General features: G+C 35.4%; 1 protein-coding gene across 1 annotated transcript in view; it reads right to left on the bottom strand.

The window, feature by feature from the left end:
- Positions 1–13948, bottom strand: part of LOC135223184 (coiled-coil domain-containing protein 86-like) — a 35855-nt gene extending 21907 nt beyond the window's left edge. The window contains exons 1-4 of the mRNA XM_064261688.1: positions 13822–13948; positions 4985–5090; positions 4745–4781; positions 1548–2061 (exon numbers count right to left, since the gene is read on the bottom strand). Of these exons, the coding sequence (XP_064117758.1) occupies positions 1548–2061; positions 4745–4781; positions 4985–5090; positions 13822–13948 (784 nt within the window). The remainder of the gene's footprint in view (positions 1–1547; positions 2062–4744; positions 4782–4984; positions 5091–13821) is intronic.
- Positions 13949–16934: the final 2986 nt, after the last annotated feature.

Raw genomic sequence — 16934 nt, 5'->3', positions numbered from 1 at the left:
AGAGAGAGAGACCAACGCGCCATATATATGCAATTCTCTCTCTGCTTTCTCTCTTCTCTCTCTCTCTCTCTCTCTCTCGGTGATGGTGATGATGATGGCACTAGAATAGCATACTGTCAGTGGTCATGCTGACGTTTCTCTCTCTCTCTCCCCTCTCGTCTCTCTCTCTCTCTCTCTCTCTCTCTCGAGGAGGGTGGAGATGATGATACTCTCTCGCTCTCTCTCTCTCTCTCTTTTGATAATGATGGCACTGGAATAGCATATACTTACAAGGCTCATTCTGACCTCTCTCTCTCTCTCTCTCTCTCTCTATCTTGATGATGATGGCAGTGGAATAGGATATTTTGAAGGGGTCATGGTGACGTGACAATTTAAAACTCTTTATATATTTTTTTTTCAATAATTGATCATTGCGCAACTCAAAATACCATTTTGTAATTTAGTTTTGTTTTGAGTTTTTTTTTTTTATTACTAATGGTCGTGAATTCCGGGACTTCCCATGAATAGGGCTATATACTATGTTTTCCCGTTCGTATTTTATTTTTTATCTCTCTCTCTCTCTCTCTCTCTCTCTCTCTCTCTCTCTCTCTTCTTTTTCCCTATTCCCTCCTCTTTGCCTTCCCTTTGCTTGCCCTCAGATATGTGGATATAACCATCACATATTTTCTCGAGGGGGAGAGAGAAAGAGAGAGAGACCACGCGAAAAGATCTATAAAAGGAGAGAGAGAGAGAGAGAGAGAGAGAGAGAGAGAGAGAGAGAGAGAGAGGGTAATGATACGCAATACCATTCTCTTCTAATTTTTATTTGTAGAATTCTTGCAAAAATTGTGAAAACTCACTATTGATTGCATATTCTCTCTCTCTCTCTCTCTCTCTCTCTCTCTCTCTCTCTCTCTCTCTCTCTCTCTAAAAAATAAAAAAGCTAAAGGATGAGGGCAGGACACTAACTCCAAAATTAACAGTCACGAAGGATATTCCTGGGAACGAGATTCCGGTGTACCACAGAGGATGTATAGGAGAGGGTTAAAAAAACTTTAATTCGAATAAAGGAATAGGAAAAAGAGAAAAAAAGAAATAACAAAGAAAAAAGAGAGAGGGAGAGAGAGGGGGAAGTCAGAGAGAGAGGCAGAGGCAGCGGAATACACATATCTAACTAAACTTTATGCCTTTACTTGCCAAACTTTCTCTGTTTGCTTTCTTCCTGCTAAGATTTATTAGGTGAATGAATTCCCGAGATATTTGGCGGTCTTGGAAATATATCGATATTTTATGCTCGGATGCTCCGATATGGAGGCAGGCGGAGCCGGTAATGAAAGCGATTTAACTCTGCTCTCTCTCTCTCTCTCTCTCTCTCTCTCTCTCTCTCTCTCTCTCTCTCTCTCTCTGTCCTATTCTTACCTCCGTTATTTTTCTTGATTCAGTTAATTAGTTAATGCAGCTTTGGTATAAGTCCTTCGTAGAGTATACGGGGCCTTAATGGACCATTAGGCTCCGACTACAATATGCGAACCTGAGGCCGTTTAAGGGAATCCGGATAATAGCGTTACCCTCAACAAAGGGAATTCGGTTAATCGAGACTGCAAGCTCCTGCAACGGAGGGAGGGTTTCGGAGGGAAGGGAACGAGAACCTTGGAGGGAAGGGGAGGGAAGGGGAGGGATAGGGGGACGCAGGGTGAGAGGAAGGGGGAGGGAAGGTGGTGCAGGGTGAAATGTTGGGGGGGGGAAGGGGTGCAGGGTGAGGGAAGGGGAGGGATGCAGCGTGAGGGAAAGGGATGCAGGTGGGGAAGGGGAAGGGGAAGGGGTGAGTAGGGACGGTGAGGAAAGGGAGAGGGACGTGGTGCAGGTGAGAGATGGGGATGGGGAGGGGGAAGGGGCGCGGGGTGAGGGAAGGGGATGCAGGGGTAGGGGTAGGAGAAGGGGAAGGGGTGAGGAGGGACGTAGAGAGGGAGAGAGGAGAGGATCTTGAAGAGAAGGGAAGGGGGCGGAGGATGAGGGTAGGGGGAGGGGAATTGGAGAGGAGGGGGAAGGGAGGACGGTGAGGGGAGACAGAGAGGAGAGGACCTTGAAGCGAAGGGAAGGGGGCGAAGGATGAGGGTACTGGGGTTAAGGGTGGAGGAAGGGGGAGGTGGGAGGGGAGGGGGGGGGGGGGGGGAAGGGGGAATGGAAGGGGATGTGAAGGGGGGGGGTTTTTTTTTGGGGGGGTGGGGGAAGGGGGGGTGTTGCTGGAATTGTGTGTGTGTGTCCGGATGCTGAAGGCAAAGCTTTGGCTCCCGAGTATCGGTAATCCGGAGGTGCCTCGGAGCGGGAATTAACACCAACTGCGGCCGTCATTATGATCATCCCGAGGCCGTAGAATCATGTAGTTTGTTTAACGGCGATTACGATATATAACGGATTCAATATCGAGTCGTTTTCGGGCTGGGGAAGGGAAGGGGGGGGGAGGCGGGGGGGGAGGGGATGGGATGGGTTGAGGTGGTGGGGCAAGAAGATGCGATCGAGAGCATTACTCGATCGTCGAGATTGCAATTGTTGGAATGAGAAATCTGGAAAAAAAAGGGGGAGTGGGTTGGGGAAGGTGTTGTTGGAAGCTGGGGGATGGTTGGCTATTTGGGGAAGGGGCTAAGCGTTGGTAGGGGTTAGGACTTGGTGGTTGGTGAAATCTGTAAAGGGCCTCGTGATACCCTTTACATTTTTTAATATTTTTCATTTTCATTTTGATATTCAATAAGATTATAATATTCAAGCCTTGAAAGCCCTTTTGCAATAAATGAATAGAGAGAGGTGCACTGCTTCGTCAATAAATAAATTTTCATATGTAAATTTCGTAAAAAAAATATATATACTATATATTGAAAACTGAGGCCTTTTTTTTATTATTATTCGAAGAATCGGCGTGTTTTTCAAACTCGGATCTAAATGATGAATTAACGTATAAATACATAACTAAAAGAGAACGTTTCAAATTATCTCAATGTATTATACGGTACGTTTTCTCTGTCTCCGTAAGTAAAGATAAATGATTCTAGTTTTAGGTTAATGTATTATTTTCCAGTATATGATTGTCAATATTTCATTCAGCTATAATTCAATTCAACTCCATTATTCGTAAGGTCTTTGACCGCTGCTAATTCACTCCATATTACTTATGAATTGCTCTATAATTGACCAATATTTCTTCTGTCACGTGACACCGGATAATATGAAATCAATCGATCAATAAATCAATCTTGACTGCGTTGCACGGGCAGGTGTCAAACTTGCATAGAGGCCTCTTAAGTAAAAGAGTTCTTTTGAAATATATATTATTCAAGAATGGCCTGGACTTTGTGTCTGTTTCAGGTAAAAGTATGAAAATTAATTCATAGTACACACTACACATTGGCATTATATTTCTAAAGGTTTATATCATAGGTACACACTGGAATTACATATATTATAGATACATACTGGAATTATAGATACACACTGGAATTACATTTCAAAAGGTTTATATCATAGATGCACACTCGAATTGCATTTCAAAAGGTTCATATAATAAGTGCACACTTGAATTAAATTTCAAAAAGGTTCATATAATAAGTGCACACTGGAATTAAATTTCAAAATGTTTATAATGTGTATAGTGTCCTACACTGCGTTGCTGAGATATTTGATCGTTCAAGATTGAGTATTGATTGACTCCTTGCTTCCATGAACCTCATCTGTAAACCACCAGCAGATGTGCAGTAATTTAGCATGCAGCTGGGATCAGCAGTCATTTGAAGAGGGCGTTACATATTTACTGAGTGTCGCACATTAGTACACACATACATATGTGCTACTGAAGTGTCGTGAGAATTGTTGAAATCATTGTACTCTTGATCGTTGTTGAATGGATTGCAACTTCACTATAGTACTCTTGATCGTTGTTGAATGGATTGCAACTTCACTATAGAACTCTTGATCGGTGTTGAAGGGATTGCAACTTCACTATAGCATTCTTGATCGTTGTTGAATGGATTGCAACTTCACTATAGTACTCTTGATCGTTGTTGAATGGATTGCAACTTCACTATAGAACTCTTGATCGGTGTTGAATGGATTGCAACTTCACTATAGTAACTCTTGATCGTTGTTGAATGGATTGCAACTTCACTATAGAACTCTTGATCGTTGTTGAGTGGATTGCAACTTCACTACAATGAAAATTTGATATTTTAATGAGTAAATACTTACTACTGATATTTGTCAGAAATACACAGAAGCACAGAAAGAAAATATAGATACATATTACAGCATTAGAGTAACAGCAAAAGATACCAAAGGAAGTGTAATTCCTCTGGCACTAAACTTAGATGCCCTGACTCTTGAGTAAGTGATCAGAACTGAGAAGGACATTTTGTGCTAAAAAGTGAATATGCCTTCAATAGTACATTCCTCAACCTCATTCGTGTAATGTAAATTACACCATTTGAAAGAGACCTTCCAATTATTTCTAAATTATTGATGTTTGTTCTAACTATCTGAAAGGTCTGGTAAGACAGTCATTGTGTTTTTATTGAGTTTTTATGCCTCGGCCCCGTTCAATTGTTAAACATTATTACGAAAAAAAAATTCAAGTGTTGATTTTAGTCAAAATGTTACTAAAGATAGTTCCTGGGAGTGGTAGCATCTGATTACATTTCAGAAGAGCTAGAAACGTAAATTTATGTAGATACATTATAAATTTATTTAAATTTTTCATGACAGATTCACATTCTCTTACCCGCAGAGACCTGATGTCCCCGGAGCTTTCATTCGCCCTGTGGTCGGTAAGTGTTCAAACAAAATTAATACGTTTGGCACCTTTTAGGTCACTAACCCAATACGAATTGGATTTGTTCTATTGCGAAAATCATGAGTATTTAATATCATAGTTTGTAAGGACCCCTCATAAAGTTTTATGATCTATCGCACATAAATTTCAAAGTTATGGCACTGAGACAACATGCAGATAATGATTTACTGACGTAGTGTTGTCGGTCTCAGGCCAAAATCAATATTCCGTGGACTATTGTCGTGGGTGTCATCATCACACAAAAGTTTAAATTCCTCGATATGTTGGTCGTCATCTTTTTGAAATGGCAAGATATAGATTTTAGTTTTAGTGCTGCGTAAACTGGAATATGTAAGAAGACAAGAATTCTGTTGGGGTGATTTACTTCTAGACAAAATTTCAAATCCCTCTGCCACTTTGATAGTTTTAATTTATCGGAAAATGCCACACTGATTGTCAGTCGGTTATGATGCCAACCATTCATGTCATTTATAGTATTCGAGTTTTTTTAGGTGAAGAATAGTATATGCAATTGTATTGACGTGCAATTTATATTATTCGAGTCATTTTTACATTACGAATTGGTGTCGTTTTTTTTTTCACATTACAAATTGGTAACGTCTTCTTTAAAAAAAATTGTTTTAAATGTTTTTCTAAGATGTCAAACTAGAGATAACAAGGACACCAGACTTATGGGATAACGTCGAAAATCAGTAACTTTTGCGAAGAGAAATAAATGAGAATTCTTATTATTTTTTTTTTTAATTGAACATACTTAAATACGAACATCTTTGCTTGGTTTGCTAACACTGGTGGGACACGGAAAACTGAGCCTTCTGGTTCTACAAATCAATCTCTCACCTAATTTAGTTTCTTGCTTAAATATTTCTGAAGTTGTTATTATAATAAAATGAATTTAGGCATATCTATGAAAACTACCATAAAATTCAGTCCGAGCTAAACTAAATAAAAATATGACAATCCAAATGGTTACTGCATTCGAAAACTAAGGCTGTTGTATCAACGTGGGCTATGAATGTATCAGACCTTTTTGTTTAAGAATTCATATCGTAATTTCAAAAGATACTACAGCTGTCCTATAAACGTAGAACATAAATATATCAGTCCTTGTTGTTTAAGAATGAAGATCATAAATTCGAAAGATAAACCTGCAACTTCAGGTAATAAGCTCGAAAATTTACCACAAATGCAGATTCGTGATAACTGAAATGTGAAAATTGGGGAAGAGAATTGTACACTCTGGTATAATATAATAACTGAAGTTTGACGAGACATGGAACATTTCTATATATTCATCTCGTAAGTAATTCATAACAAGGAAAGTTTAGATATTTTAAGAGTGCAGCTGGACACTAGTCTCCAGTATTTTACCAAAGGCTTTAATTTAATGTTTCTGAAGTAGAGAACACAGGTGCCCTGTAGAATATATATATATATATATATATATATATATATATATATACTATATATATATATTTATATATATTATATATGATATATATATATATAGATATATATATATATTATATGATAATATATATATATATATTACATTATATATATATATATTATATATATATATATATATATATAGTAATATAATATATATATATATATATATATATATATATATATATATATATATATTACATTATATATATAGATATGTATATAGTTATTATATATATATATATATATTATATATATATATATATATATATCGATGTATGTATATATATATATATATATTATATATATATATATATATAGATATATATATATAGATATATAGATATATAGATATATAGAATATATATATATAATCATATATATATATATATATATATATAATCTATATATATCTATATATATATAATTATAGACATATATAATAATATATATATATATATATATATATATATATATATTATATATTATGAGGGGTGGCGGGAAGGAAAGTTAAGTAAGTTTGAGACAAAAAAGTTAAACAGACCCACCTGCTATTTTCAGGGCTATATAGAGCCTTTGCTTTTATATTCATGTACATAAAAAATTTATAGTACATGTTTTTATCGTATATGGCTATGTCCTTATTTGAAAGTACGTTTGATTGTAAGGTTTAAAAGTGAAAATACAATCTATACATAGTGGCCAATGTTCGCTCGTCATAAGTGTTTGTCAATATGATATTGAGCAATGTTTACGAATTAGGTCATCACCCTTGTATTTCGTAACGTAATTAAATTCGCACACATACATAGACACATACTCATCAGGAACTGAGTTGTCAGGCATATTTCTCTTAATATTGCGTTGTAAGTGAACAAACAATTAATTGCAATTTGTTCGACTATTGTTGGAGGTAGCTGTTATTGTATCAGGTGTCGATAGATTCAAGGCATATTGCACCAATTTGAAATCCTGGGTATTAGTCCTCTCTCTCTCTCTCTCTCTCTCTCTCTCTCTCTCTCTCTCTCTATCTCTGTGTGTGTCTGTGTGTGTGTGTGTGCATGGTAATGTATTTACACTACTGTGAAGATAAAGTGTATTAACACAAGAAACACTTGTTGCCTGCCCTTGATAATGACTTTTCAGCCATGGTTCTTGGGCCACCCTCATATCAAACCATAGTTTGCTGGGGGAGGGGTGGGTTGGGTGGGGTGGGGGGGGGGGGGGGGTTCTTTGACAGTTATTGGAGACCCTGTTAACTTACAAAATGTTCGTAACTCTTCCGCGTTTTGTAATTCGGACACGAATGAAAAGCCAGATGCTGAGTCTCGTTACTGTATATTGATGCATAATTGCATATCAATTGCAGAAGCTCCAGTAAATATTCACTGTTTATCGCAGTTCTTGCTATGTAATTCTTTGCATATGTAATTGATTGTCGTTTCATTAAAACTTTTTTGTTTTTTTTTTTTTTTTTCATCAAAGAATGGTGTTTGCCTTTCAACGTGAGGGTTTACCTATACCATGATAGCTCCTAGTGAATATATTCTCGGAAAACCATGTTTGCTACATTTGAAGTCAGTCACTGTAGATGAACTCAGTTGAGTAAATGTCTTAAGTAGTAATAAAAATAGTATTGCTTATAAGAAATACTGAGAACTTAACTCCATTTGCATAGTTTATGTGCGTAGGTTTGTTGACAAAATGAAAATGTAGAAAATAATGTATAATAAGCTAAAGCTTAAATAATTATAGAATGTAAAAAATAAAGCATTGTGTAATTAGCTTAAGCTAAGATAATTATAATCATACATTTGGTACTTGAGGTGAATGGAGATATACGTTGAGTTGATAATATATATACGTATAGTATATATATATATATATATATATATATATATATATATATATATATATATATAATATATATATATATATATACATATATATATATATATATATTATATATATATATATATATACATATATTATATATATATATATACATGTATGTATATATATACATATGTATCACATATCATTTTTTTTATATTATATATATATTATATCATATATATTATATATATATATATAATATATATATATAGAAGGTATGGCTGTTCTTGGAAAGGTGGATCAGGTATAGTACTATGAAGGCTTAAAAGAGCCAAGCATGAAACTATCTATAGAAAGTTACCTCTCCATGAAGGCTTCAAGAATTGACAGACTTGTAGTATATATCTCTCTCACGTAATGTCTCCAAGGCAGTGCCAGAGTCATAAATCTTAGCAGAACGTGTTATATGAAATCAATAGTGCCATGGCTTTCCAGTGAAATGCTTTGCGACCGGTTCACGCACGAATGATATTCGTCGCCCGAGTCGATACGATGGCTTGCTAGGAAAATAGGATTCATGGATTCGTGTGGGAGTCAATGGACAATGGAGGTTGTGGTTAAACGCCATTTCAGAATGTGGGAATTTTTGTTGGTACTTCTCCCTTTTTTCCTCTGTTGTCAGTCTCGATTTTCTCAAGTGCTGTCAGTCTCCCATTCAAGAATGCAAACTGTATGTCTCTCAGACTTCCTAAATTCAGTTACAACTGCCTTAATTCTGTCTCTATTCCTGTACAACATTTATGGGTAACTTGTCGGTGAATAATGGTATTTTAGAATTGTTAGTACCCTTACAGAATCGGTGCACCTCACGGGGTACACTTATAGGCACTACTAGCTGCAACCCCTTTCATTTTTTTACGCTTGGCACACTTCTCATGGCCGATGCTACAACATGAAACATATTTACAGTCAATTTTATACTCTACTAAATAATGTAGAAAAAACAACGAGGCTAAAGAAGCTTTGTTAAGCAATGAAGAATACTTTATTTTTTTTTATTGGTTACCAGCGATTGTAAAGTTGTCACGATATAGCATGGTGATGTCTACACCAGAATACAAAACGTATTTGTCAGTGTACGTGCGGATAGGAAAAGAAAATGATTACGGTTTGCTTCAAGGAACATAACTGTGTAACCTACCTACTTTTTTATTTATTTATTTTTTGCCTGTGAGTGGAGTGTGTTTAAAACACAAATTACTCAAGATCGGTTTTCAATATATTTATCATTAAATTTAACACAACCATCAATTAAGACCTGTAAGTCTTCTTGCAACAAAACTACACGATATCAGGATGAGAGATCTAACGACCTGGTCATAGTGTTCGGATAACCTGTGACATTTACGAGACCTGGGATTCATTTGGTAACTCGTTTAACTCAACATTGCTAAGGGTTTTTTTTTATATATATAACTAATGCGTTGACGCATTTAAAGAATAAACATAAGCAGTATGAAGACACCCAGATGTTACGATCGTTGCATTTGGCGTATTACATACGAGCAAAAAAAATAGATATTTATTTGTTTTTATTTTCTTAGCACAGAAAATTGTTTACAGAGCCTGAGCCAGCGTGGTGCCTGTGCACGATTGCTGTGTTTTTCTCTCTTTAGATTAATGTAAATAGTAACGAAGATACGCCCTTGTGCGCGCAAGCGCAACCAGTTCTTTGGTAATGCTGGCTCTGAACAACACATAGTGTTAGTATTTTAATGCTAAGTTCAAACGTAGCAACAATATTTATAGGGATGATGTTGTTCACCCACTGAAGCTTATGCTTTAGGTAGCTAATTAATTCTGGTGAGTAATGCAGAGCAGTAACAAAGTAATGTTTCTCAAAGTTACTCACTTTAAATCGTCAGAGAATGAAACTTCATAGTGAAATGGGATACACGTGACCAGCAGGTAGGAATTTTTGTCAGTATCGAAAGCCCAGAGCGTTTCAGATGTTCGTGTTTTGAAAACTCTGGAATAACAGACCGGATATCTACTTTATTTTCTCACTTTACTTAAAAACTACCAGAAACTGTTAAACCACTTCTTATTCAGCAAAGCATCCAGCTCTTTTCAACTGCAAACTCGTTCACTCAGACATATATTATTCGGAGGTTTAGGCTGTGAAAACTAAGGTCATTTTAATATGATTTATCGTATTTACATATTTTATTCGCCAGCGGAGGCACATTTCATCACAAACTTACAATAACAAATACAGCAAATAAAAAATGAATAAATGAACCATCGAACTTCAACTTCATTCACACAAGCAGTTGTAAAACATGTCAGTAACAAATACAACAAATCAAAAAATAAATAAACCATCGATCTTCAACTTCATTCACGAAAGCAATTGTAAAACGTGAAGTAGTATATCTCTGATTTATTGCATTTACGTTGTAGCTTTGGAAGTACTATGCATCTCTCTTCTCTTGCGAATTCTCCATTATTCCTCTAGCTACTTTTTAAGTTGTCTTGGAGTCAGTCTCAATCGTTTCTTTCATTCGTTTCTTCTCGTTTACTTTGGCTGAATGTCTCTTCACTTTTTATTTATTGTTTTATTTCGTTTTTTTTTTATTAGACTCCTGTTCAGATCCCAAGGAAAGGAAGAGCATATGCGTCTATTTTATATATATATATATATATATATATATATATATATATATATATATATATATATATATATATATATATTAATGAAGGCGCGATACAGTGAGGCTTTCGTAGCATAAGAATCGTTTAGCTATGGTCGTTGAATTTACATAAGATTTTTGTGCTTTGTACAAATAAAAAAACGGGAAAATTTTATTTCTGGAGTAGTCATTTTTACAATTGTGTGTGTTTGTGTGTTTTTTTTTTTTTACTTTGATTCTTATGCTCTACGTCAGTTTAACCTGTATAATGCCTCTTTACCTCTCTATCTTATATATTTATGCATTTAAGCGTACGGGGTGTTAAGAGATCAACTTCTCGACTTCTAATGTAGACCAGTGTCAAGTGTTATTCTTCATTATTGCTCTTACACGAAAGCCCATCATCGTAAAATAACGGAATGCCGGAAGTGGGATTTTTTTTTTTTTTTTTTTTTTTTTTTTTTTTTTTTTTTTTTTTTTTTTTTTTTTTTTTTTACTTTTCTGTTTTCGCTAAACAATGGCGGAAAGTGAATGCAGGTCTATAAGTTAGAAAAGTCTTTCGAGATTTTTTTTTTTGGGGGGGGTCCTTTTCGCTCCGCTAAAGACCCGGCCGAGAACAATAAAGAGGTACTAACTTTTCAAGCATTACGAGGCTATTAAAATTTGTGTGCACAACCCCCCCAGTGCAAATGTCAGCTTAAATAACTGATACCACACTTCGCTTCGTGTTTTTTTCCTTCGAGTTTGTTGTTTTTTTTTTCAACTTCGACTATTTCTGTTTTAACAGAAATTGGATATTTATACTTGGCTTTTAAATGGGACGAATTGGTCGATGCTTTTATTTTGCCTCTCTCTCTCTCTCTCTCTCTCTCTCTCTCTCTCTCTCTCTCTCTCTCTCTCTCTCTCTCTCCGCGTTTTACATTTTAATTATCTCTGTACTGTTTCTTTTTTATACACCAGTCTTTATTCTTTATTTATTCAATATTATCGGAAGTTTCATTAATCAGTTTTCATAAAGAGTTATTTTTGCATATTTATTGCAGGTTGTTATTACTTTGAACTAAAGTCTTTGTTATTCATTATTTGCAGTTCAGTGATATGATGTTATTATTTTCCATTGACGTAGCATATACTATAGTTTGTTGCAAGAGTCATTCAGTATTATAATCCTATTGCTTTTACCAGTGTAAGTTTCCTTTATTATATGTGCCATGATCTTCCATTGCCAAATTTACTTCTGACTCAATCAATTCTTTATTGTTCTTAATTTTCTGAAAACTGTTGTCTATCCGTCCGCAATTTTTTCTGTCCGTACTTTTTCTGTCTGCCCTCAGACCTTAAAAACTACTGAGGTTAGAGGGCTGCAAATTGGTACGTTGATCATCCACCCTCCAATCATCAAACACACCAAATTGCAGCCCTCTAGCCTCAGTAGATTTTATTCTATTCAAGGTTTAAGTTAGCCATAATTATGCGTCTGGCAACGGTTTAGGACAGGCCACCACAGGACCGTGGTTAAAGTGTGATAGCCAGAGACCATTGAAAGATTTATGTATTTTCGGTCCTTGATTATACGATGTACAAAAAACTCCATTGCGCCGAAGTTAATTGTTACATATGAAGGTAATGTACTGTGCTAAGTACGTTGTACTAATAATGTCTATTTTGCTCCTTATTCAAGATATGTAATTATATTCTACCATTTGTCTTTGAGAATGCGTGAGCTTATATCAGCAATGCCAATACTCTGCATAAAGACAATTAATTATATATTGGGGAACTATTTCATAAGCATAATATTTAAAGTAAAAAAAAAATGTTTTAACGAAACCTGTTTGTCAAGTAAGATGCCTCAGACCTGTTAGGACTGTACGTGGTCATAGCTTTCATTTAGTTTATTGACACGATGGGCGTTGGCTATTCTTGTTAATTAGTAAATAATGCATTAATTTTGCTTCCATTTTCTCTAGGGAACTCCAAGTGCATAGCAGGTATTGTCATTGTATTTGTTCGATACGTAATGTGATAACATTCCTCCGTTTTTTTTGCAATGTGATAAAAATGAGTTTTTGAAGTTACAGTGAATATGTTCATTGTTGTGGCCTTTTGAATTATCAGTAATTTAAGCTGAATCTATCAGTACGTCATTATACGTCATCACCGATATTTTGTATATGTCCCTTTGCTTTTATAATCATCTGTTGTTTTGATTTGTTGTTTGCAAATACGTTATTATTATTTTTAATATGTTCCTCCTTTTTTCTCTAGTTTCATGTTTGATAAGAGTTTCATTTTGGCCATAGAGCAGTTGTACATTCTTCTGACCTTCATATATTACTTAAATAATGTAATATATGTAACATCAAATTTGGGCCAAAGGCCAAGCACTGGGACCCATGGAGTCATTCAGCGCTGAAATGGTAAATTGAGAGTCGAAGGTGTTCGACGGTGTACCTGGAGGAAAACCTCGCAGTGGATAGCAAGGGGGACGAAAGAGAATATGAACGGAGGTACAGTAAAAGCGAGGAAGAAATGCATTCCTACTCTCTGCTGATGTCTCCTGAATTCAAGTGAATCGGTTTGGTTTTCTGTTCACTCATATTTATTTATTTATATCTCTCTCTCTCTCTCTCTTCTCTCTCTCTCTCTCTCTCTCTCTCGTAGAAGAGTTTAAAAGAAAGCTAGACAAAATCATTAGGACACTGTGAATGCACAGTAAAACCTGCTCCTACAGATAAGTGAGCACACGATGTCTCCTCGGATGGACTAACAAGCCTTTGAGACATCCTTGTAACTCCTTGTATCTCTCTCTCTCTCTCTCTCTCTCTCTCTCTCCAGGCTGACTTCCCTTTATAGGCCTCTTGGGTTTTTGTGGTCTGTTGGTTTTTGTTACTGTATCGGTTTTCAGCTGGAAATTTGAAAGAAGGAAGAGAGAAGGAAAGAGATGATCATAACTGATCATTTTGTATCAGATTAATTCGTCGAATTGTTTGTTGGCGAATCAAATACTAAGGTGTATATCGTTACCTTCTGACTCTTTTTTGTGTCGCCATTTGGTGCCTTCGTCGTCCTCTCGTTTCTTTCTGATCATCTTTTCGCATTTCTTTTCTGAATGTGTCTCCTGCACACCATATGCATATTCGCCAGTTACCATTTTATTATTCTCTGTTAGCTTAACATTTTTTATTCACCTTTTGCGTTTCTCTTTGCTAGATGCTCCGCTTTATTATTTCGATTTGATTTTTAGTTTATTCAAGATTTAAGTCACATTTAATCATTGTTTTATGACACCAATACATTTGATTATTAGAATATTCATTATCCATAGTTGATAAGCTAATTGCTGGGCAATATCACTTCACTCAGTTTAAGTATGCCATGATACCAATATGATTTCTCCAAAGCACACTGATTCTTCTGTCACTTTTTAACTTACCAATATTTTCTTATAAGCATGAAATCTTCATAACTTTCCGTCTTATGTGATAAAGGAAACCAGATTTTTAATCTATATTTTTTCAGTAATCTATCGATATTTTCTAACGCTCGGTGTCCAGCGTAATTTTATATTTGCTCATAACAGAAGTAAGTTGCGTTCCGTGACTGTTTGCTTCTGGTAACACATGAATTCGGGTCTTTGCAGTTTGAAGATCCATCTTTGTGTCAGTAGGTCACATTTGACGTTAATGTTTACGTCAGCGAATGCATTGTTGATCGATCAGTGTCATTTTTGCTTGCGTCACGCATTCAAATCACACCGTTACTGTTTGTTTTCTGATTTTGTTCTTTTATATATTACTTTCATATGCTGTCTTCTTCTCTCCCTCGTCTTATATTAATAATGTTGTGTATTCAAGCATTATTAAATTAACATAACTTGTCCTTCGTTGATATATCTAAAAACTGATTTATTGATCTATCCAAAAATTGATTCAAACTGATTAACCAAACTGAATGTGCTCTAATTTTGTTCCCTTTTTTATATACATTAATTTATTACTGGCTTTTCTCCCCAATATTTTGTTAATTAAATTGTCTATTCACCAATTAGTCAGTTTACATAACGCTGTCTTTTTTTGATATATCTAAAAATTGATTATCCATAAAGAATGTTTTCTGTTTTTGTTTTTTTAATATCTTATTATTTACAGACTGGGCTTCTTTCTCGCCTTCGTGAAACCGTAAATACTGACACAAATTAATTCCAATTCACATAAACGTTGTCCCTATTTTGATACGTATAGGTAAATAAATTTCATCCTCAAGGGGTTTCCCTCCCCCCCCACCCCCCCTTTACTGATTGCCCTCTCTTTCTCTAATTATGCTGGTATAATGATTAACGCAACAGTGCCCTCTATACTATATATTTTAATAAATATAATATAATATGTAGTAATAATGATATTAGTATTATATATATATAGAAATTATTATATTTTTTTTTGAAAAAAAATATATATCAATAATGAATTTTCAATTTCCAATTCTTGAGGTTCCTATTTATTTTTTTTGGCCCAGAATCAACCTTCTCTTTAAACTGATTATATATATTATCTATATATGATATAGATAATATATTTATTATATTTATATATAGTTATATATATATATATATTATAATATACGATACATTATTTCTTTAAGGTTCCCCTTTTTTGCCCTGATCTCGTTTCATTAATCTACCCTAATTTAACGTACCGTAGTCATATTTATGTATAATATATATAATAGATATATATATATATATATAATATATTAATTTCTCAAGCAGTTTCCCCGTGTGTGCGCGCGCGCGCGTTTTTTTTTTTCCTGATCGTCTTCTCTTTTCGGTTCTAGATTTTCGGGGAAATTGTAAATTGGTCCCTGCCTTACTTTCGTCCTCCCTCGCCTCCTCCTCCCTCCTCCTCCTCCCTCCTTCTCCTCGTTCTTTCTCCACTCCTCTTTCTTTCCCTTTCACCCTCCCGCCAGGCTCCTTCTCTTCTTAGCTAAATGCGGCGTAATTTATCGCCCTGTCCCTTTTTAAGTTTTTTCCTTTTCTCGTCGCTTTCTTTTAAAGGGAAGAAGAGCCTGAAAAGAGAAATCCCCTGAACTATTTCCCTTTTCTGTTCTTTCCTCTTTTGTTAAATTTTTTAATTTTTTTTGGGAAAAATCTTACTTCTCCTAATGTACGATCTTTTGTAAGGGGAACAATGTCTTGGGTACATTAGAACAGTTTAGAGCTTCGGTAATGTTATCAATATAATTATTAATAATGAGAGTAGGCATATTTACATCATGCACTTCTATGCATAATAATTCACCGTACACTGTGACTTCCTTTTTTTTCTGTAAAATAAACTATTGAGATGTCTTCGTCTGTCCGTCCACACTTTCCTGTCCGCCCCAGATCTTAAAAACTACCGATTGCTAGAGGGCTGCAAATTAGCCATTTGAGATCATCCACCCTTAACCCAACCCATCAAACGTTTCCAATTGCCAGCCCTCTAGCCTCAATTAGTGTTTAATTCTTTTAATTCTAAATTCCTAAGAAGGTTAAATTCAGCCATGACCTTGCATCTGGCAACGCTAACAATCAGGCCATCATTATAACGAGACCACCGAAAGATTGTAATATTTAAAGACCCACATGAAAATAAGAGTAATATTAAGAATATCACAATTATTAAAATATATTTTTGTAAACACACTGAAAAAAATACCTAAAAGACGGAAATGAGTGAATTCCAGAGACGTAACTTGACAGGTTGCACCTGCTTGTATAAGTTCCTCGTTGGACGAGTGAGTTACATGCTCGCCTTCCGATTCAGTAGTCCCGAGTTCGGATACCCCCGCTCTGCGTGCCTAAACGTGGAAGGCAAGCCAGAGGAATTTTGTTTCTGGTTGGATAGAAATTAAATTCTACGTTATAAAAAATTAAAAATTGTTCTTTCGAAATATAAAAATGTGGGTTCCGAAGTCTCACCAGTAAGCTGTAAGTAGTAAGGTCCCCGTTGCTAGGTAACTCAACCAATTGTTCCTTAGCCAACCCGTGGAAATATCCTAATCCTTCGGGGCTAGGCTTCTAGGAGGGAGAGCTTGTTTGAATGTTCAGTTTCAGTGGTCTGGTGAAACTTAGGTATGCTATGTTTAACCTGCTCTTA

Source organism: Macrobrachium nipponense, chromosome 8 (genome assembly GCF_015104395.2).
Source record: "Macrobrachium nipponense isolate FS-2020 chromosome 8, ASM1510439v2, whole genome shotgun sequence".
Lineage (NCBI taxonomy): Eukaryota > Metazoa > Arthropoda > Malacostraca > Decapoda > Palaemonidae > Macrobrachium > Macrobrachium nipponense.
Note: the sequence above shows the minus strand (reverse complement) of the source record. Positions and strands in the feature narration are given on the sequence as shown.